Below are 18,505 nucleotides of genomic sequence, written 5' to 3'. Positions count from 1 at the left end.
ATGAAGTTATTAACAATTGAACTAGTTCATCTAGCTATTTACAAACTGCATCGTTGGAATTAGAACAATTATCATAATCACAGGCTAGAATTTTTCGAGTGATATACCTCAGAACTATTCACAATAATGAAGGCGTATCCAGTAATTGTCTACCCTCTCATTATGTGTCTTAAAATCATGACATACTTTTTTATTTCTACACCACAATTTCTTCACTACTACTGATACTTTTGTTGTGGATAAGAACGTAAGTGAGGATAATCGAATGTATTTGAACGCACAATTACAGAACGCCTTAGTAAAATCTGAGGATTATACAGTAAATACTCAATTTGCAAAATGCCAATCAATCGTCTCAGACTTCATTGTTACTGTATTTCCACCTCAATGGATTTCTGCCCCGGTTTCTTCTTCCTCGATCTTCTCGGCCATCTGCTTCCAGACATTCTGTTGCTAACTAGCGTTATGTACTACTTATGTCGACTGATAAGTCTTGCGAATTTGAATGCTATATTCGTCTCCGAAGCTATTTTGTAACCCCCAAGCTAGAACTAGACAGTAACCTGAACACGAGAGAGAAAACTAAAAGTATGCGAGAAGTAGTTTACTCCAAGATTCATTTTAATACAGAAAATACAGGGTTTTTATAATAGTTTAAATGTCCTTGGGTTGCTAGAAGATTCTGCAATGCTACTTAACATAGTAGCAGTGTAGCAGCCAACCAACCAAAGCCTCTGCATGTGACGTTTCGCTTCCTTGATATTTTTCGCTAAGAGTTCAAGTGAACGCTGATTGAATGGAACGCTTCTTAGTGTTGCCCGATGCTTGCTTGTCTTTTGCGAGCAATTTTCTGGATCACCCCAGCATCGAAATAAGTACATTTTAAGCTGTTACTAATTATTCTACTCTATGATTTATGTTACTTCTATAATAGGGCAACTTGAACTGATGCACATATGCGCTTGATTGCATATTGAACATAAGAGAATTATTGACTAACTGATTCATCAACAAGATGTATTTGCAAAGGTAGATGAACTTACCACATTTGTTTTAAGGATACCAAATCACACTTCATCTAGTATATCATCAAGAACTAAGCGGTATAATATTGATTATCATCATGCTTGTCGATCAGCCTAGTGATCTGATAATTCACAGAATGAAATGGGATGAATTGTAAAAATCTTCAATTTTTGAAGACAATGTGATTAGTTCATTCACAAATCTCCTGAATTTCTGTGAGTAAATAGTGATTTATGAAGTCACAAATAATAGAAATACTTTTCAATATAATTTAAATAGTTGAGATCATGAGTCAGTTGAAGCTACACCACCATGGAAAAGCTGGAAGCATTAAACGGCCGTTTCTTCCTATTGTGGGACTTCTCATCAACGAGCATCCACGACCCCGCCGCGCGGGATTCGAACCCAGGACCTATTGGTCTCGCGCACTGCTGAGGAGCCCCACAATAGGACGAAACGGCCGTCCAGTGTTTCCAGGTTTTCCATGGTGGTCTAGCTTCAATTGAATCATGATCTCAACTATTGAAATTATTAAAATCTCCACAAAACCCCTTTTGATACTTTTCAATGTCTTTAAATGAAGTTCAAAACATATCTTTTACTGACTGACACAAAATATATCGTCTCTTATTACGACCAAGCTATTCCTATCACTTAGTATTCATGGACACCAATTCACTCGACAACTACCTAAATCAGAACACGGTTGAACAGGAACGAAATTATATTTCAAATAACAAGGGTATATTTATAGTTTCTACATGAGGTTGTAGAGTCTTCTTTAAGTATCGGCTGGCGCTGATTGGTTAATTCTTAAGCAATCAGCGTGCAGCAACGCAATTGTATATGGAACATGCTTTAATCCAATCTATATCCCGCTAACATTCGTCTTCTAAAGATCAAATAATAATGGTTTCATTACTATATGAAGTCATGAATATCTATGGTTATACAAGCTATTCAGTGCTCTATGACTTTCAACAGTTTTCTCATAAATACCATAAGTTACAACGGGCATACTAGTTTAATTGGATTTTTTTTTCCTTAAAATGAAGATGGTGGTTGATTAGCTCCAAGTACTTGATAGTATAATATCGGTTACATTAACCGTAACTAATAGTTGAATCATTTGTATGGGTTATTGTGCAAATCGATAGTTTATTTAACCATTTCGTGTAATAGTATCGAACATAAAGTTTATTTAGGCTTATAGGTTAAAACAAGTAAGAAATGATCAATTTCTGATCAGTAAATTGATTAAAAATAGCACAGAAATAAAGTTTCACTCAGAAAATATCACATAAATGATGAAGTATTCGATAAAAGAGTGAATTATTAGTGACATTTGAACTTCTAAGGATGTTAGATTATTTAACTATTGATAATCACATAAAAACAGGTCATGTCAAGGTCAGACTGGGTCGGATTAATGACAATATATGGCACATGTTATGTTACTTGTATGAGTAACTATGCTGTGTACTACGGATATCGAGAGATATAAGTAGTATGTATCATAAATTGAAAGTGAAATGTCTGATGGTAGAAAGTTAAGAAGATCAAATGAAAGAGAACTAGGATAGAGTGAATAGTGTGGAAACGAAGTAACAACAAAGTTCGAGACAATCGATGGACATATTTTCCAAATGAAGTACTTACTGTATGGTTATCAGATTTCAATAAGCAACTCAATAATGTATTAAAATAAATTTAGATTTCCCCACTGATGTTCTCGTTCACTACGATATTTGTGTTAGTTTGTTATTTTGAAGTTGCATCAAATTTGTACAAAAAACAATTAAATGGGTTTGCCGAATCTGTTGTTCAATCGCTTTTATGTCAACAGCTTAAACTGACAAGAAGTTTTGTCAATCCTCAACGATATGCTTTTGTATATGTGTGCATGTATCCTATTAGTAACAGTTTTTTGAAACTACGAGTTAGGACGACCCTCAGAAGGTACGATTAAGCCCCCAAAGGCTCTTAAGGATCCGAAGCCATTTCATCCAATCAAAACGAATGTACGGGGTTTTAATGGGTTGGTGGATACGTAGGATCCACCCAGGGAATTTGAAAACCCTGTTTCCAAACCAATGGTAGACATGCTTTCTAGAATCCTGAGGGAACAAATGGCGTATGAACCTATTGTTGGTCACCGGCCACCATGTCCTTAGCCATACGATTATCGCGAAATACGATTTGACAATTTAGATACACTTATCTATACGACCAAACTAATGATGTATACACCAGTACAGGCAGCCTAGATTTCTGACTGCTCCTTTTTCTGTTTAGACATGCCTGTTGAGTCCGGAACACCAATCTCAGCTTCCGCTATGCGAATCATTTATTCCAAGCATATTTGATTCATATACAAGTAAAATCAGACTGCATCACATCATAAAATAGAAAATAACACCTGTACAAGATCAAACCAAAAGTAGCTGTGATTGTTAGAAATTGTTACTATCTCAAGAATAGTTCTAAGATTCTGATCCTGTAATTTTCTGTTTAAACACATTTGGTTTCATCCACTAGTGTTCTCGTTAACTACATAATAATTGAGAAGCTCTCCATGAATATCTAAAGTTTAAGTGTTGTGGAGATTGTTAAGTTTCTGATTGAGATCATGAGTTAATTGAAGTTAGACCAGCATGGAAAACTTGGAAGCAATTGATGGCCGTTTCGTCCTAAAGAATAATTTACACTGTTAAATGGTGTTGTGATACAATTTACCTTATATAGATTGCATAAGTAATTTAGATTCATAATGAAATGCTTAAAATAAGTTTAATTATGATATTCTTTCTAATTTAGGAGCAAAAAATATTTCTACAATATTGAAACATGTTGGTGTACCAATTGTTCCAAATGATCAATGTACAATGAATTATGCCACATTACGCAATGGACCAAATCCTATTGATGTTACTATAGAAAGTAATGTAATTTGTGCAGGACATGCAGAAGGTGGTAGAGATGCATGTCAGGTAATGAATAATGACTTTTTCTTGATTTTATAATAAATCATCTAATTGGTGGAGTTTTGTTCTCTGAACTGGATGGTTTGGTCGTGGAGCTTTCATCATTCTTCTGGACGACATCATCAGCACAAACTTCAGGTAGAAGTGAAGTGTTCGAATTTCTCCATATGCATTTCACAGCTTGTTCTGTACACCTCGATGTTGATTGGTTCTCGTTGACCTTAGATTTATCATTGTTTACTTCTTTGCTTTGGTTTTGTCTCCCATTGGTTTGATTTTTGTTCCTATATTTATGCATGATTTTCCTGATTGGTTGATAAATTGGATTGATTTCAATATGTTTGTTGATTGCTGATTGACCTGAGTGCCAGGCTTCTAAAAATTCTCTGGTGTTTTTGGAGTTTCCTCTGTCTAAGATTTCTACATTTTCCCAATCGAATGAGTGTCTGTAGTTATCCACGTGTATTGATATAAGTGAGGAGATATCATGGCGTTTGACTGCTAATCGATGTTCGTGTAGGCGTAGGTGGAGGGGGCGTCCGCTTTGTCCGATGTAGTATTTGTCGCAGTTGGTACAATTTATTTTGTAGATGATGTTTGATTTGTTTTCCTTTGTTATTTCATCTTTTGGTTTGCATAGGATTGATTGTAGTGATTTTGTTGGTTTGTGTGTCACACCTATCCCGAAGGTTTTCAGCAGTCTCGTTGCGGTTTCTGATATTCCTTGTATGTATGATTTGGTACAGGACAAGCTGTGAGACACATAAAGAGAAATTCGAACACTTCACTTCTACCTGAAGTTTGTGCTGATGATGTCGTTCAGAAGAACGATGAAAGCTCCACGACGAAACCATCCAGTTCAGAGGACAAAACCCCACCAAAATCATCCACCTGAGCTACAAATCTTCTCCACCATCTCAAAATTATCCAATTAAATAATGTATAAAAGAAATTCGAATTTAGATTGTTCTCCTTTTCAGTTGTTTCCAAATAGCATTTCTTGGCCGAATATGTTCCAAGTTAAGGCAAGCTTTGTAATATAGTTTGATGATTTCTGAATGGATAATGTTATCGTTAACAGGATTAATAAGTGTACGTACCCGAAATGTTGATATTTTTCGGCAGTCGTGATTCCGATTACATCATTCAATGAGACTGTATAAGTCATCAGTGTCTATATGATCAATTTTCCATTAAAAACATTAGTTTCGTTCTAGATGTGTTGACAACGAAATACAGCATAATTTTGACGATCTACTGATCTTGTTTCCGTATCACAAATACCTAAAGTAATTTTCAAGATCAGTTTGTTCTCTTGCAATTTTATTACTGTCATATTCACAACGAAACTAGAAAGTGTACACTTAACTGTCTCAAAATAAAGGCCAATAAAAATAAGTTAATTATGCATGACTTTTCATATTAGATTAGCATTAGAACCATCGAATATTATTGATGTTAAGTGATTTAGGCAGGCGAATACACAACATTTGATGACAAACATAAAATATGAATTCAGTTATAATTTAATAGTTGAATTCATGAGTCGATAAAAGCTAGACCACTATGGAAAACCTGGAAGCATTGGAAGGTCACTTTGTCTTAGTATGGATCTTCTCAGCAATGCACATCTAAGATCCCACTCGCGTACTCCTGAGGAGTCCCGTACTAGGACGAAACAGCCATTCAGTGCTTCCAGGTTTTCTATAGTGGTCTAACTTTAATTGACTCATGAATTCAACTAATAACTTGCTGAAATCTCCAAAAAATCCCTTTCTGATAATAATCACTAATAATTTTTCCTTCTTTTATCTTAGTTTGATTCTGGAGGTCCATTAATGTGTCAAATTAATAAACAATGGATTGTCAGTGGAATAATTTCATTTGGCTACGGATGCGGTAAAGCAGGTTATCCCGGAGTATACACACGTGTATCAGATTATGTTCCATGGATTAAAGGCATAGCTGAAGTGTTCACCTTTTGAAAATTACAATCTTTACTGAGTTATAAATAGAAAAACTAGCTAACAAAAGTTATTATTTCCTTTGAGTTGAACAAATTCACAACAAAAATAGATTCAGAGAAAATAAACATATTTTACTTCAAACAATTTACCTGTTAAATTGTCACTGGCGCTTTCGTTGTTGACTTATTTAACAAAAGAAACAAAATTTCGTTCAAATTTCTATTCATTTAAAATTAAAGAAGATAAAGGAATGGATAATTTTAATTAAATAACTTTGCTTACTTATGAGTAGTTAAAAATCATAATCGAAATTGTGGGGAGGTGCTATTGTAGTAGATTTTCTACATATGGGTTGTGGAGATGATTGAATTTTTCATTGAGATCGTGAACCGATTGATGTCAGGCCACTGTTAGAAACCTGGAGGCACTGAACGGCCGTTTTATCCTATTATGGGACTCATCAGTGAGCATCCACGATCCCGCAAGCGGGATCGGAACCTAGGACCTTCAGTTCGCGCGCGATATTTTATTCAATATAGATTGTAAAACAAGGGATTCCAGTATTGTATTTACGATCCTACTTGTTCGGTAATAGAAAAAACGCTTTCGACGTTATACAATTAGACGTTTACATGGAAGTATTTTATTGTGAGCTTGTTTTACATAAGTTATATATGGTAAACAGAAGTGTGTAAGTAAGGATATACATGTGATGAAGTTATTAAGGAATATTATGTTTCAAATCAAGTGTAAGTATCAATGACTTAATCGTTCAAGTTATTATCATCTTTCTTCCAAAAAAAACAGTAAGAAACATGTAAAGCGAATGGATACTATCTGATTTCCATTAAAAACTCCAATTACAAAGAAATATCCAGCTTTGAAATTTCTAAAGTAGATTTAATTCAGTTATATGGTACTAATGGAATCGTTAACGTAACTACGGTACTGGTTTGTAATTGCAAACCATAGGGGTTTAGTTAAACAGAACAATAGGATAAGTGATCAACTGTATTAACTTAAGGGATTCGTGAAAATTCTTAAATTTTTCAATTTTATGTTACAGACTGGTCTAAGTTAGACGACAAATGAAAACTAGAAATCACTGGACAACTATCTCATCCTGATATGGTACCCTTAAGTAGAATATACTTGACACCCGACCCGGGATCGAACCCTTGACCTTAAGATCTCATAACGATTGCTTAACCTTCAGACTCATGAACCAGAATCTAATAATTAATATGCCTAACTTCAGTCAATTCATAATATTTCTCGACCATTTTCTAATCCCTTCAACAAGTAACTGTCTCACATTTGAAATGATTGAACTTCACTAGTAACAAACTCATGTCAGGAGATTAAAACTACCATTTAAACCTAAAATATCCATTTATAGACATATCAATCTTGTCACTGTGAATGTATCTATTTAATTGAGTTTCCTAATGAAGTAGCTGAATTAAAAAAATCAACATTTTGAGTCATTGGTTAATAGTGAGGTGGAAATTTTTCTACTTCACACTTTGATTCATCCAGCTATATGATTATCATGACCTTAATGGTTAATTCATTGTGTTGTCGAACCAGTCAGCACAAATCATTTGAACATTTTCATATTGTAATTTTATATTAATTAAAACTGGATAGAAATAGAGCGATTTTGGGCGAGACTCTAATTTATGGACGAGCCAATCAGAGGCGTTTTGGAGATTTCAAGGTTACGGCACCAACTTCAGTGCTTAATGCTAACGTACGATCGGTTCACAGGGAATTTTGTACAAAACGTGATAATTGAGCGGCTATAACAAATAAAATGGCGAGACTATAATTTGTGGATGAATCAATCAGGTATAAGATAATAGATCTCGAATTTTAACGCGAAAGCCTTTCATCCATTTGGCTAAATAAATTTCTGACATTATAGCTGATGTCAGTTCGTGTTGAAAACTCCATATATAATTCCTAACTAAGGCAAACTACGACAATTATTGCGAACTGGATAATAAAAGCACCAGTAACACTGACTGCACACAGGTACTACAATATATACGGATGTTAGGAGAGCGTACAGACTCCTACATTGGCTTGGTTATGTGCATCGTGTCGTTATCCACAAGTAGCATTTTGTACACACAACAACTGGAGTGCACATAAACAATATTGAAGCTATGTGTTCGAGGCTAAAAGAGTATTTGAGACTTTATCATGGCTCCAGAGACCGACTATTCTATAGCCGTATAGATGATTTCATCCACTGCATGGATTACGATTTAAGAACCTCTGAACCTCTTTCTAACCTTGGCAAGTATTTGAACCACGTATAATAAGTGTATCCACTTTCTTTCTTTGGTTTTGTATAACATATTTTTTCTCTATACTGACTGTTTGCTGATTGGCTACTATTTCTCAAGTTTACTTAAGATTCGTTCTAAGGTTGTCCATAAGTTAGAGTCTCTCCGGATTTTGTTTAAATATTCATTCTTCACAGACATAGGTTAGAATTTGTTATCTGATATTCCATAGACCGTTGAATTACAAGACTGTTATTAGAGATCACTAATTCAGAAGTGATCAATATAAATCTATTCTGATTGTTCTATCAATATCATCACTAACAATCGCAAATGATATTCAATCGAGGATTTTCATGTCTCATAGATTATATAACACAATAGGGATATGCAACTCTACATATCCTAACATCTTTGATTGGTTAGTTTATTATATAAATATAAAGCTATGTACAATACTTTTTGTATGTTCCTTATTTGAAAAGTAAAAACATGTAACTTGAAGGCATGTAGTTAATGACTGTGAGGATGGCACGCAAGTCCATAATAAGCCGAAGACACTCCATCAATCATCTTTTCGAATAACGTTCTAGAATCTCGACATATAACTTCCTTATTGGACAAATGCTCAAAACCATTGTATTCGTACTGGATAACTAAAATGATGATTACAAGTTTACTAAAAACTATAAATACCTGAGAGTTTTGTACTATATTTGAAATTGTCGAGAATAACATTCCTTCTCACTCGTCTTCTGTCTTCTGATTTTACGACTTGGAGGGTTGTATGCTGTATCTCATGAATCTAAGCTCTCTACAACCTCATACTGATAATATAATATTTTTGACTATTCTTGATGTCACAGTATACGCCGAAACGTTCTTCTATCATGTTTACACCTTTTTTTCCAATGATTGTCTACTTGTCGACCACTTCGAAAGCATCAAAATAATACTGTATATTCGTTTTAAGTTTGTTCAAATTACAACATAGAAACTTGTTGATAACCGATCAATTATACTGAACAATTACATCGTCTACCTAGAAAATCTAGAAGTTCTAACTTTTGAAATTATGTATGACAGATTTTCTTGAATTCCATTCAACCAAAAATTCCTGAGTAAACAAGCTAGAACAACGAAACTGATCATTGATCATTGATTAGTGATCAATTTCAATTGATCTGATAGAATTCAAACAACAGTACACAATTAGATGATCATTTGTAAGTATCTCCGTTATAATGGAAATCATTAGCGGCTAGAACAACTCGGTAACAATGTTTTAAACTGAATGATTTAGATTTGAGTACTTCAAGGGCAAGTTGTTTCCTCACAACTGCAGGTACCACAAACCTCAAGTTAAACGAAGTTTCTTGCTTCAACCACATAATCATTTATACACAGACTGAGTAAAGCTGCAATTTATTTAAACTATAATAAAATAACGAGTGTTTTGTTATACCTAAAAACTATCGTAAACATAAGATAAATCACCATTACATCACGGATTAATTAATATTTATTAGTTGAATTCACGAGTCAGTCCAAGCTAGACTACCACTGAGAACCTGGAAGTATTGGACAGCGGTTTCGTCTTAGTATGAGACTCCTCAGCTGTGCGAATCCACGATATCCACAAAACCCCCCTCTGATAATATTTATTGTTTAATTAACTGATAATGAAAACTGAATACAAAAAAGCAACAACAACAATACATCAATATTATGGTCTAGTTTTCAACTCTTCAGTAAAGAATTCTTTATACAGTTGAGTAACTTTAACAATGACCTTGAGAGTGTTTTGTTTCTACTCAGCCAATAATAATCTAACAATTAAATCATTAATTAAATATAAACAAATTGAGCTGATTATTAGATGAAATATTGAATGAATAAACTATAATCCAATATCATCTAGATGTCTAATAGAACAAGATTAAATAACTAATTCCATGTGTTTCCAGTCAAATTCTCTTCAACTAATAATATGTTATACATAAATTGTATAAATCCGATAAGGTCCGAATAACTCTGGAAGTTATATGTTTAAATCCTGTGATCCTAATCTTTCCGATTACTGCTTATACTCTTACTACCTTTACTATGGGATTTGAATCGACAACTGCATCTCTGTGCTAATGTGGTATGGCAACTCGAACTGATGTACGTACGTACGTACGTACGAAGTTCTACGTTGTTACTGACTGACTGACTGAAATCCTGTAAAAAGGTCATCTCCTTCAACATTGTAGATATATATTACTGACAAATACTTATTAACATGAAATTGGAAATCTGACATTGCTTAACCAATTACCGTCAATCAGATAATACGAATAGCAAATATTTATTTAGGAGTTGTCAGTCATTAAAGCAATCAATTAAGTGTGTATATTTTTAATAAATCTAATATTTTAACAGTTGAATTCACGAGTCAATCTAAGCTAGGCCAACATTGGAAACCTGGAAGCACTGGACAGTTGTTTTGTCCCAGTATGGAACTCATCAGTAGCGTATATTTATGATCCTATACATGGAGCTCGAACTTAAGACTTTCGATCTCGAAAGCGAGCGCTTAGTCTACATTAATTGAACTCGTTAAATCTACTCAATCGATAAGAAAGTAATGATTGAATCGATAATATCGATTGATCATTCATTCCAAATGAAGAACTATTGCAAAATCTTTAAATACTGAACATAATGTTCATTATAGTTTGAAACATATCAACAATACATAATCATTAGCATGAATGTGATTGAACATAGCAACTAAAAATTTATGCAGTAAGTGTAATAACTTGAAATCACTAAATGGGAATTCAATGATTTGTATGTAGGGATAATCAGAATTGATTAATCACTGGGTGGTGATCAATGTCATGCTCGTCTAGTCCTTCTTAGTGCAGATCGAATGCTATGGATCATGTTCCAATATGGCCACCAGTCTAGGTGACTCGATACTGCGGGCACTATGTATTGAGATTAGATGGTGGTTGCAGGTAGTCGACAGGAAACGCTGGATCCGGGTTTCGTGCTACTTGGCACTCGTCAGCAAGGCGGCTTGGATAGCTTAGTGGTAACGTCTCTGACTGTGAGGCTGGGTGACACGAGATCGCATCCGTCAGAGAGCACCAGTTCCCTCAAGAATACAGGTACACCTTGCTGACGAGTGCCAAGTAGCACGAAACCCGGGTCCAGGGTTTCCTGTTGACTACCTCCAACTACCATCTATGTAGGGATATTACAATATTGACGGTACAGTGAAAATGAATAACAAGAGCATGAGTTTGAATTCTTGCAAGGTTATGGATGAATGTTTGAATTAGACGAAAAATTTGTTTTCAGACCGATATCAAGCTGATATCAGTTTATGTAATAGAAATATCTTCAAATGTTTACAAAATATAATGTCTCTTGTTTAAACTATAATAGAACACAAAAAACACAACGAATTTGATTATTTTATCTATTTTGACGGGAAATGTCCAAAAACTGATACACATTAACCCACAAACTGGCTACTCGAGCGTAAACACAAGAGTGGACGAAAACGTACATTGGGTTAACGAATAAAATGCATATATATATGCCACTCTAATACTAAGAAAATAGATCCATTACTTAGTCAACGAAATGCACATATCCTTTATGTCAATTCTGATTTCCATCTACTGGCCTTCTCATTAAGTTCCTTTTGACCGACTTACCATAATAATGTTGGAGTCTAGCCGCTCCAGACTGATTGTATCATATAAATAATCTAGCACCAAGTTCGAACTTACTTGCTTGCGCCTGTTACCCCTTGTGAAGGGACATAGGCTGCTCATAAGTACTTTCTATCCAACTCTGTCTTAAGTAATTCTTTTCGGTTCTTTTCAGTTGCTATTCATCTTTTTCATGTCTTCCTTCAATTCACAACGTTGTGTGTTTTTCAGTCTTCTCTTTTCTGTTTCCCTTCAGGAATGTAAGTTACAGCTTACTTCATGATGCAGTTCGTTGATTTTCTCAATGTGTATCCTATCCAATTTTAGTGTCTCTTCCAAATTTTATTATTCAGATGGAACTTGGTTTGTTCTCTCCTACAGTAGGCTGTTGCTTATGATATGCGGTTAATAGACATAGGGTATTTTGTGCAGACAATTGTTTATAAATGCTTGTGCTATTTTGATGATGGTTCTACTATTTCCCTAAGTTTCATCTCCGTGCAATAGAACTGTTTTGATGTTCGTATTGAAGATTGTAACTATGATGTTGATTGACAGTTGTTTTGAGTTCTATATATTCTTCAACTGTAGGAATGCTACCCTTTCTTTACCAATCCTCTCCGTTACGTCTACGTCAGATCCTCCTAATTCATATATATATATATATATATATATACCATTTGAATAGTTGTTCACACTATATATTTAGTTTTCGATAAGAAAATAACACTAGTTAGTGTACATGTCCTTATGGAATCGTGGATGCGCATTGATGAGGAGTCCCATACAAGGACGAAACGGCTATTCAGTTTTTCCAGGTTTTCCATGTTAGTCTACTTTTAGTCGACTCATGAATTCAACTACTGAAAATGACTACAATCTCCACAAATTCCCTTTCTTTATGGAATAGTTTATATTCTCACTTTTAAACAATAAGTTGACTACTACACATTTTCAACAAAGAAGATCAATATCTATCTTTTTTTATTGATCTAATTGACTCCATAGATCACGGGTACTTTTGTCAATATTGATATCTTATTGTTACTAGTTTATATTGAATTTGTTACCAAGATATTTATGAAATTGAGGTTGAATGAGGCATTCCAAATACAAGTCACATATCTTATCATGAGTTTCACCTAAAATAATTAGGTATTATAGTAATACGTAAAGATTTAAACTTAATTCGAATTGTATAAAACAAAGGTAAGGATATCATTTATATTTGTAAAGGATAAATTACAGTACTATTGTGGTGCGTGCTACTTATATTGATATAAGTAGTATATGACGCGAGTCAGGAATGTAATGTCTGGCAGCAGAAGGTGGGGGAAGATCAAGAAACTAAGAGCGGGAGTAGAATGCAATTTGTATGAAAATGCAATGACAATGAAGTCTGGGATATTTTGAAACAGTTAGTGGACAATTTGCAAATTAACGGTTTGATATATGGTTCTCAGAGTTTATTGAGATGCTCTGTAATTTTATGTTGGATACATTCGGTTGTCCTCACCCGTGTTCTGTTCATTATACTATATGAATTACATTGTGTGGTGTGTGCTATTGATATCAACAGATATGGGTAGTATTGTTTAGGACAAGAACAGGGATGGGGACCATCGAATGTATATGAACCCATACAGTGAATACTTAGCTTGTTAAGTGTCAATCCATTGTTTCAAACAGGACTGTTTCGTTAGTAAATACCAGTCCATCGTCTCAAATTTCATCGTTCCTGTATTTTCATACAAACTGCTTTCTATCCCCTTTCCTTCTTGCTCGATTTTCTACCGAAATACATTCTATTCCTGACTATCATTATATACTACATTTGTGGATAAAAGTAGCTTACATCACACTCGCCCTCTCTTTGAAGCAGCCGTTCTTGCAATGGTTCTGCTCGCCGTGCCACTTTCTTCTTTTCTGCAGTCTGTGCTACGCTCTCCGTCAAAGTGTCGAGCGCTGACTTCCATAACTCAGTTGACCTGCCGAGCCATCTACATCTGATATTCACCTGGCACCTGGAACGTTCAACACCTGCGCTCCAGCGACCTGCTGAGCCATCTACATCCGATGTCCGTCTAGCGGCCGTACGTCCCACCGCTCCTCACCGTCAACAGCACCCGCTACAACCGATGCCACCTCGCCAGAACATTCCACTCGACGTCACTTCTCCGCATCAAACTGCCTGGAAGCAGAATATTAACAAGATTGAAGCGAAGAGAATGAGAACGCAGAATGATTGCTGTAAAAACGAAATAACAATAAAGTCTGAAACAGTTGATGGTAATTTTACAAATGAAGTATTTACTGTATAGATCTTAGATTTGACTAAAACATTTTGTAATTTTATATTCAAATACATTCGATTGTTCCTATTTGTGTTCTTCTTCATTACAAATATATCGTACAATATTTATATTTAGTTAACATTTGTATAAAACTAATCCTTAGAAATGATTTGTTTATCATTCACGTCTATAGATATAAATATATATTTGAACAGCTTAACAGATTGTTTTATTCAATATTCAATAGTTATTTATTTAAATGTAATGTGTGAAATAATCGCTCACTATTTAAATGATTGTCATTTTAATACATTAGTAGACAATGGTTATAATGGGAAGGTTGGGGAAGGTGGAGTGATGTGGAAGAAAGTTATCCTCGATTAAATATAATAAAGAAATAGACAAAGAATTGTTCATTTTATTCGTGAACAATAAGCTTCATAGTACAATCTAATCTATATAGCATTCATCATAAAATTGCATTAATTCAATATAGGGTGGGGGAATGAGTTTTCAATTGGAATCATATAAGATTAGTTGGCGAGGATGAAGTTGCCAAGTGAAAAAAAGGATGTAAAACAACAACGACAACAACAAAAAACGACTAACAAGCTATTTCTAGCCGCTTGAAACTGTTAAATATGTTTGTTTGTTGATTTCTGTTTGAGGATGGGATCTAATGAATGTTGGTGAGGTTTTATTAGTGAGACTATAGTTTATGGACGACCTTTGAGAGACGCTAGACTGACCTTGAGAGTGTCCACTTAATAACTAGGATCAAATAAAGTTAATAAACCTGTGTGGATTATTAGAACTATGCTTTATAGTTGATAATTAAGGTTAGGAATTAGATTTCGAGTTTTCATCACAAACTGACATCAGCTATAATGTCATAACTCAATTTATCCGAATGAATGAGTGAACTTCACGCCAAAATCTTATAGACGATTAGTTCGGCCATAAATTATAGTCTCGACGTTTTATTTTCTAGAAATGTCATAGGAACGATACTTTAACTCACTAGACTACATGATATGTATATACGAACCTCATGAAAAATGGTCAAATTATACCTTTTGAATACACTTTAATATTATCAATGTATCACAATTGATTGATCACTGGGTGGCGATCAATGTCGTGCGTGTCTAGTCCTTATTAGTGCAGATCGAATGCTATCGACCATGTTGCGATGTGGCCAACAGTCTAGGTGACTCGACATTGCCGGCACTATATATTGAGATTAGGTGGTGGTCCAGGGTTTCCTGTCAACTAACTCCAACCATCATCTAATTATCAATATATATTTTAAACTGTTAACTTCTCCTTCTATCAATAAAATTCTATTTCACATTATTCAGTATTGCACTCGTGTTACGAACTGAATTTTAATTGAAGTTAGAAATTGAAACCATTTTATTCCAGCTCTTATTAAAAGACTAGGATCCAGGTTCGATTTGCCAATAGGGCTATTGATAAGTGCTATGAATGAGTTTCAGATGTAGATCAATTAACTATTCGTTCGTTCCGGGATTTATACAACACAGCATGCAACAATCGAATCACACTTAATGGAGAAGATTTGGAAGATGCAAAAACATTTACATATCTGGGTGGCATCATTGATGAACACAGTGGATCTAATGAAGATGTGAAGGTGTGGATCGTCAAAGCAAGAACAGCATATCTACAAATGAAGAACATCTGTAACTCAAAAAAATTAGCAACCAATTTCAAGGTCAGAATTTTCAATACAAATGTCAAGACAGTTCTACTATATCGGGCGGAAACTTGGAGAACTGCAAAAGCCACCATCCAGAAGATACAAGTGTCCATTAACAGCTGTCTACTCAAAATACTTCGGATCCGTTGGCCAGACAATATCAACATCAACCTACTATGGGAGAGAACGAACCAGATCCCAGAGCAGGAGGAAGTCATGAAGAAGCACTGAAAGTGAATAGAACACATATTGAGGGAAGCATCCAACTGCGTCACAAGACAAAACCTCACATGGAATCCTCGAGGCCAAATGAGGAGAGGAAGATCAAAAAACACATTACGCCGAGAAACGGAGACCGACATGAGAAAAATGAAGAAAAATCGGACAGAACTGGAAAGGAAGGTCCGTGACAGAGTGTGTTGAAGAATGCTGGTCAGCGGCCTATGCTCCATTGGGAGTAACAGGCGTAAGTAAGTATGTACGTGGTTCCAGGATTTGATAGCTCACTTAATGTCAAATTCTTACTAAAACCTTTCAAATTAAAGAATATTATTTATTATCATAAATCACATTACTGTGCAAACCATTAAAAATACGAACGATACTGATGAACAGCTATTTCAGTCATTACACTATAACTTGTTCATGGAAAGATATATGTAGATAACTTGGAATGATTGGAATGAAAATCCTAGTGAAAAGTATATGATTAGATGTACTACTCACTTGCTAAGTGAACAGAAAAATGATGGAAAATGATAGGTATTGTACTTCTATAGAACTATGAAAAAAGAATGAATAGTCTTTTACCAATTGTTGCCATAAACGTTTAGGATGTGTTTTAATTGACTAATTAAGTCTTTTAATCATTTATACATTTTTGGCTTTTATACAATATTTTCAACTTAACACTAAATCTAAAGAACTATTATTATGGTATCAGCAAAAGCAGATATAAGTCCTTCTTTCCACCCTGGTGGTTAGTAGGAGCAATCTTGCTAGCTAATTTGGGCAGTCGGTGGATATCGAACTAGTCCACCACTCTAATGTAAACCGGATGGACTGGGTTCTATTTTTGGTGGTCTTTAGAAATCTTGTAGGCTGCCCGGTGTATATGCTTATGTATAATAATTCCATAAGTTTCGGCTTATGCTGTTTATGTATTTAAAGTGTATGCGAACGGTGCGCGCGTGGGTTATCACTGGGAATGTAATTTAGAAAATGCCTGCCATATATCCAATAAAATCAGCAGCCTAAGTTTTCATGTCGAAGACATAATTAAAAAAGATATATGGTAGCAAATACTAGGAAGCGGTGACCATCTACCTTACCAGGTGAATGAATACATCAGTGTGTATACCAAAGGATGCATGGGTGAAAACTTCTGTGTTACCTGTATGCATATATACTATACTTGACCCTGGCACGACGCCCGCGAGCCAACACCTGGGCACAAGGATTTCCTCACAATATCACCCACGCGGTGAGCTTTCAGAAAATCCAATCGGCTTCATTATGAAACGAAGAGTCAAATACTAAATGTATTTAAAGAATACATTTTATGCGTTATGTTGTGTGATCATCCAATCCTACTTCTGATAAACAAGTATCTTATGGAATAACCGAACTAGCTACTTAAATATAAATAACCAAATATGAGTAGAAAGCTAACCAAAACGAGAATATACGCACAACTCATTGATAAGTAAATAGTTCTTCACCTCAGAAAATAAAGACAAATTTCCAATCAATGATATTCCTCTTATTCTTTAGAAAGTGAACCCAAATACTGATCGATAGTGTACACCAATCACCATCTCTCATTTCTCATTTTGTCTGTGACTGATTGACCCCAGTGTATTAAAAGCACATACATATCTTTACAGAAGACGTACAATATGATTTAATACAGTTAGAAACGACACATGAAGATATACCTGGATAGAAAGTCACAAAATACTTGATCAGATTAAAAGGATACATTTAATAGGCATTGTTTGATACAAATAAATATAGATAGATGTATGTTCTAGATAAATTGCATACAACACAGCAACATTTAGAATTTCATGATTCTTACTTTAACTTCAGTCAACAACTAATGATTTTCTATTTTTAACTAGTAATATGAATTAGTTGCTATATTATAATCTCAACTCAACCATCTACATTGTTAACAGTTTCCCAACTCATAATGGAACTTCTGAATTAGTTACAAAAATAATTAGCATATTATAACTAATTACTAAAGTGTTTCTTAATGACGTGTTTATCGATATTTATGAAAACAAAACAACAACAATTAAACAAAGATTATTATCATATGGGGTTTGGTGGAGATTTTAGTAATTTTATCGTTGAATTCATGAGTCGATTGAAGCTAGACGACCATGGAAAGCCTGAAAGCACTGAACGACGGTTTCGTCCTAGCATGAGACTCATCAGCAGTGCACATCCACGATCTCGTCTTGTGAGATTCGAACCCAGGACTTATCAGTCTCGCGCGC

General features: G+C 34.7%; 1 protein-coding gene across 2 annotated transcripts in view; it reads left to right on the top strand.

Annotated features, from left to right (window-relative positions):
• PRSS30_1 (Serine protease 30) overlaps positions 1-6,247 on the top strand; it is a gene marked incomplete at its 3' end in the record, with an annotated part of 57,243 nt that extends 50,996 nt beyond the window's left edge. The window contains exons 5-6 of one of the 2 annotated variants that reach the window (XM_051217376.1): positions 3,844-4,016; positions 5,828-6,247. In XM_051217376.1, the coding sequence (XP_051064768.1) occupies positions 3,844-4,016; positions 5,828-5,995 (341 nt within the window). The remainder of the gene's footprint in view (positions 1-3,843; positions 4,017-5,827) is intronic. The other variant, XM_012939328.3, reaches the window with a different exon arrangement.
• Between the last annotated feature and the right edge of the window lie 12,258 nt (positions 6,248-18,505).

Source organism: Schistosoma haematobium, chromosome 5, assembly GCF_000699445.3.
Source record: "Schistosoma haematobium chromosome 5, whole genome shotgun sequence".
Classification (NCBI taxonomy): domain Eukaryota; kingdom Metazoa; phylum Platyhelminthes; class Trematoda; order Strigeidida; family Schistosomatidae; genus Schistosoma; species Schistosoma haematobium.
The sequence above is the reverse complement of the archived record's forward strand: the minus strand, read 5'-3'. Positions and strand labels throughout refer to the sequence as shown.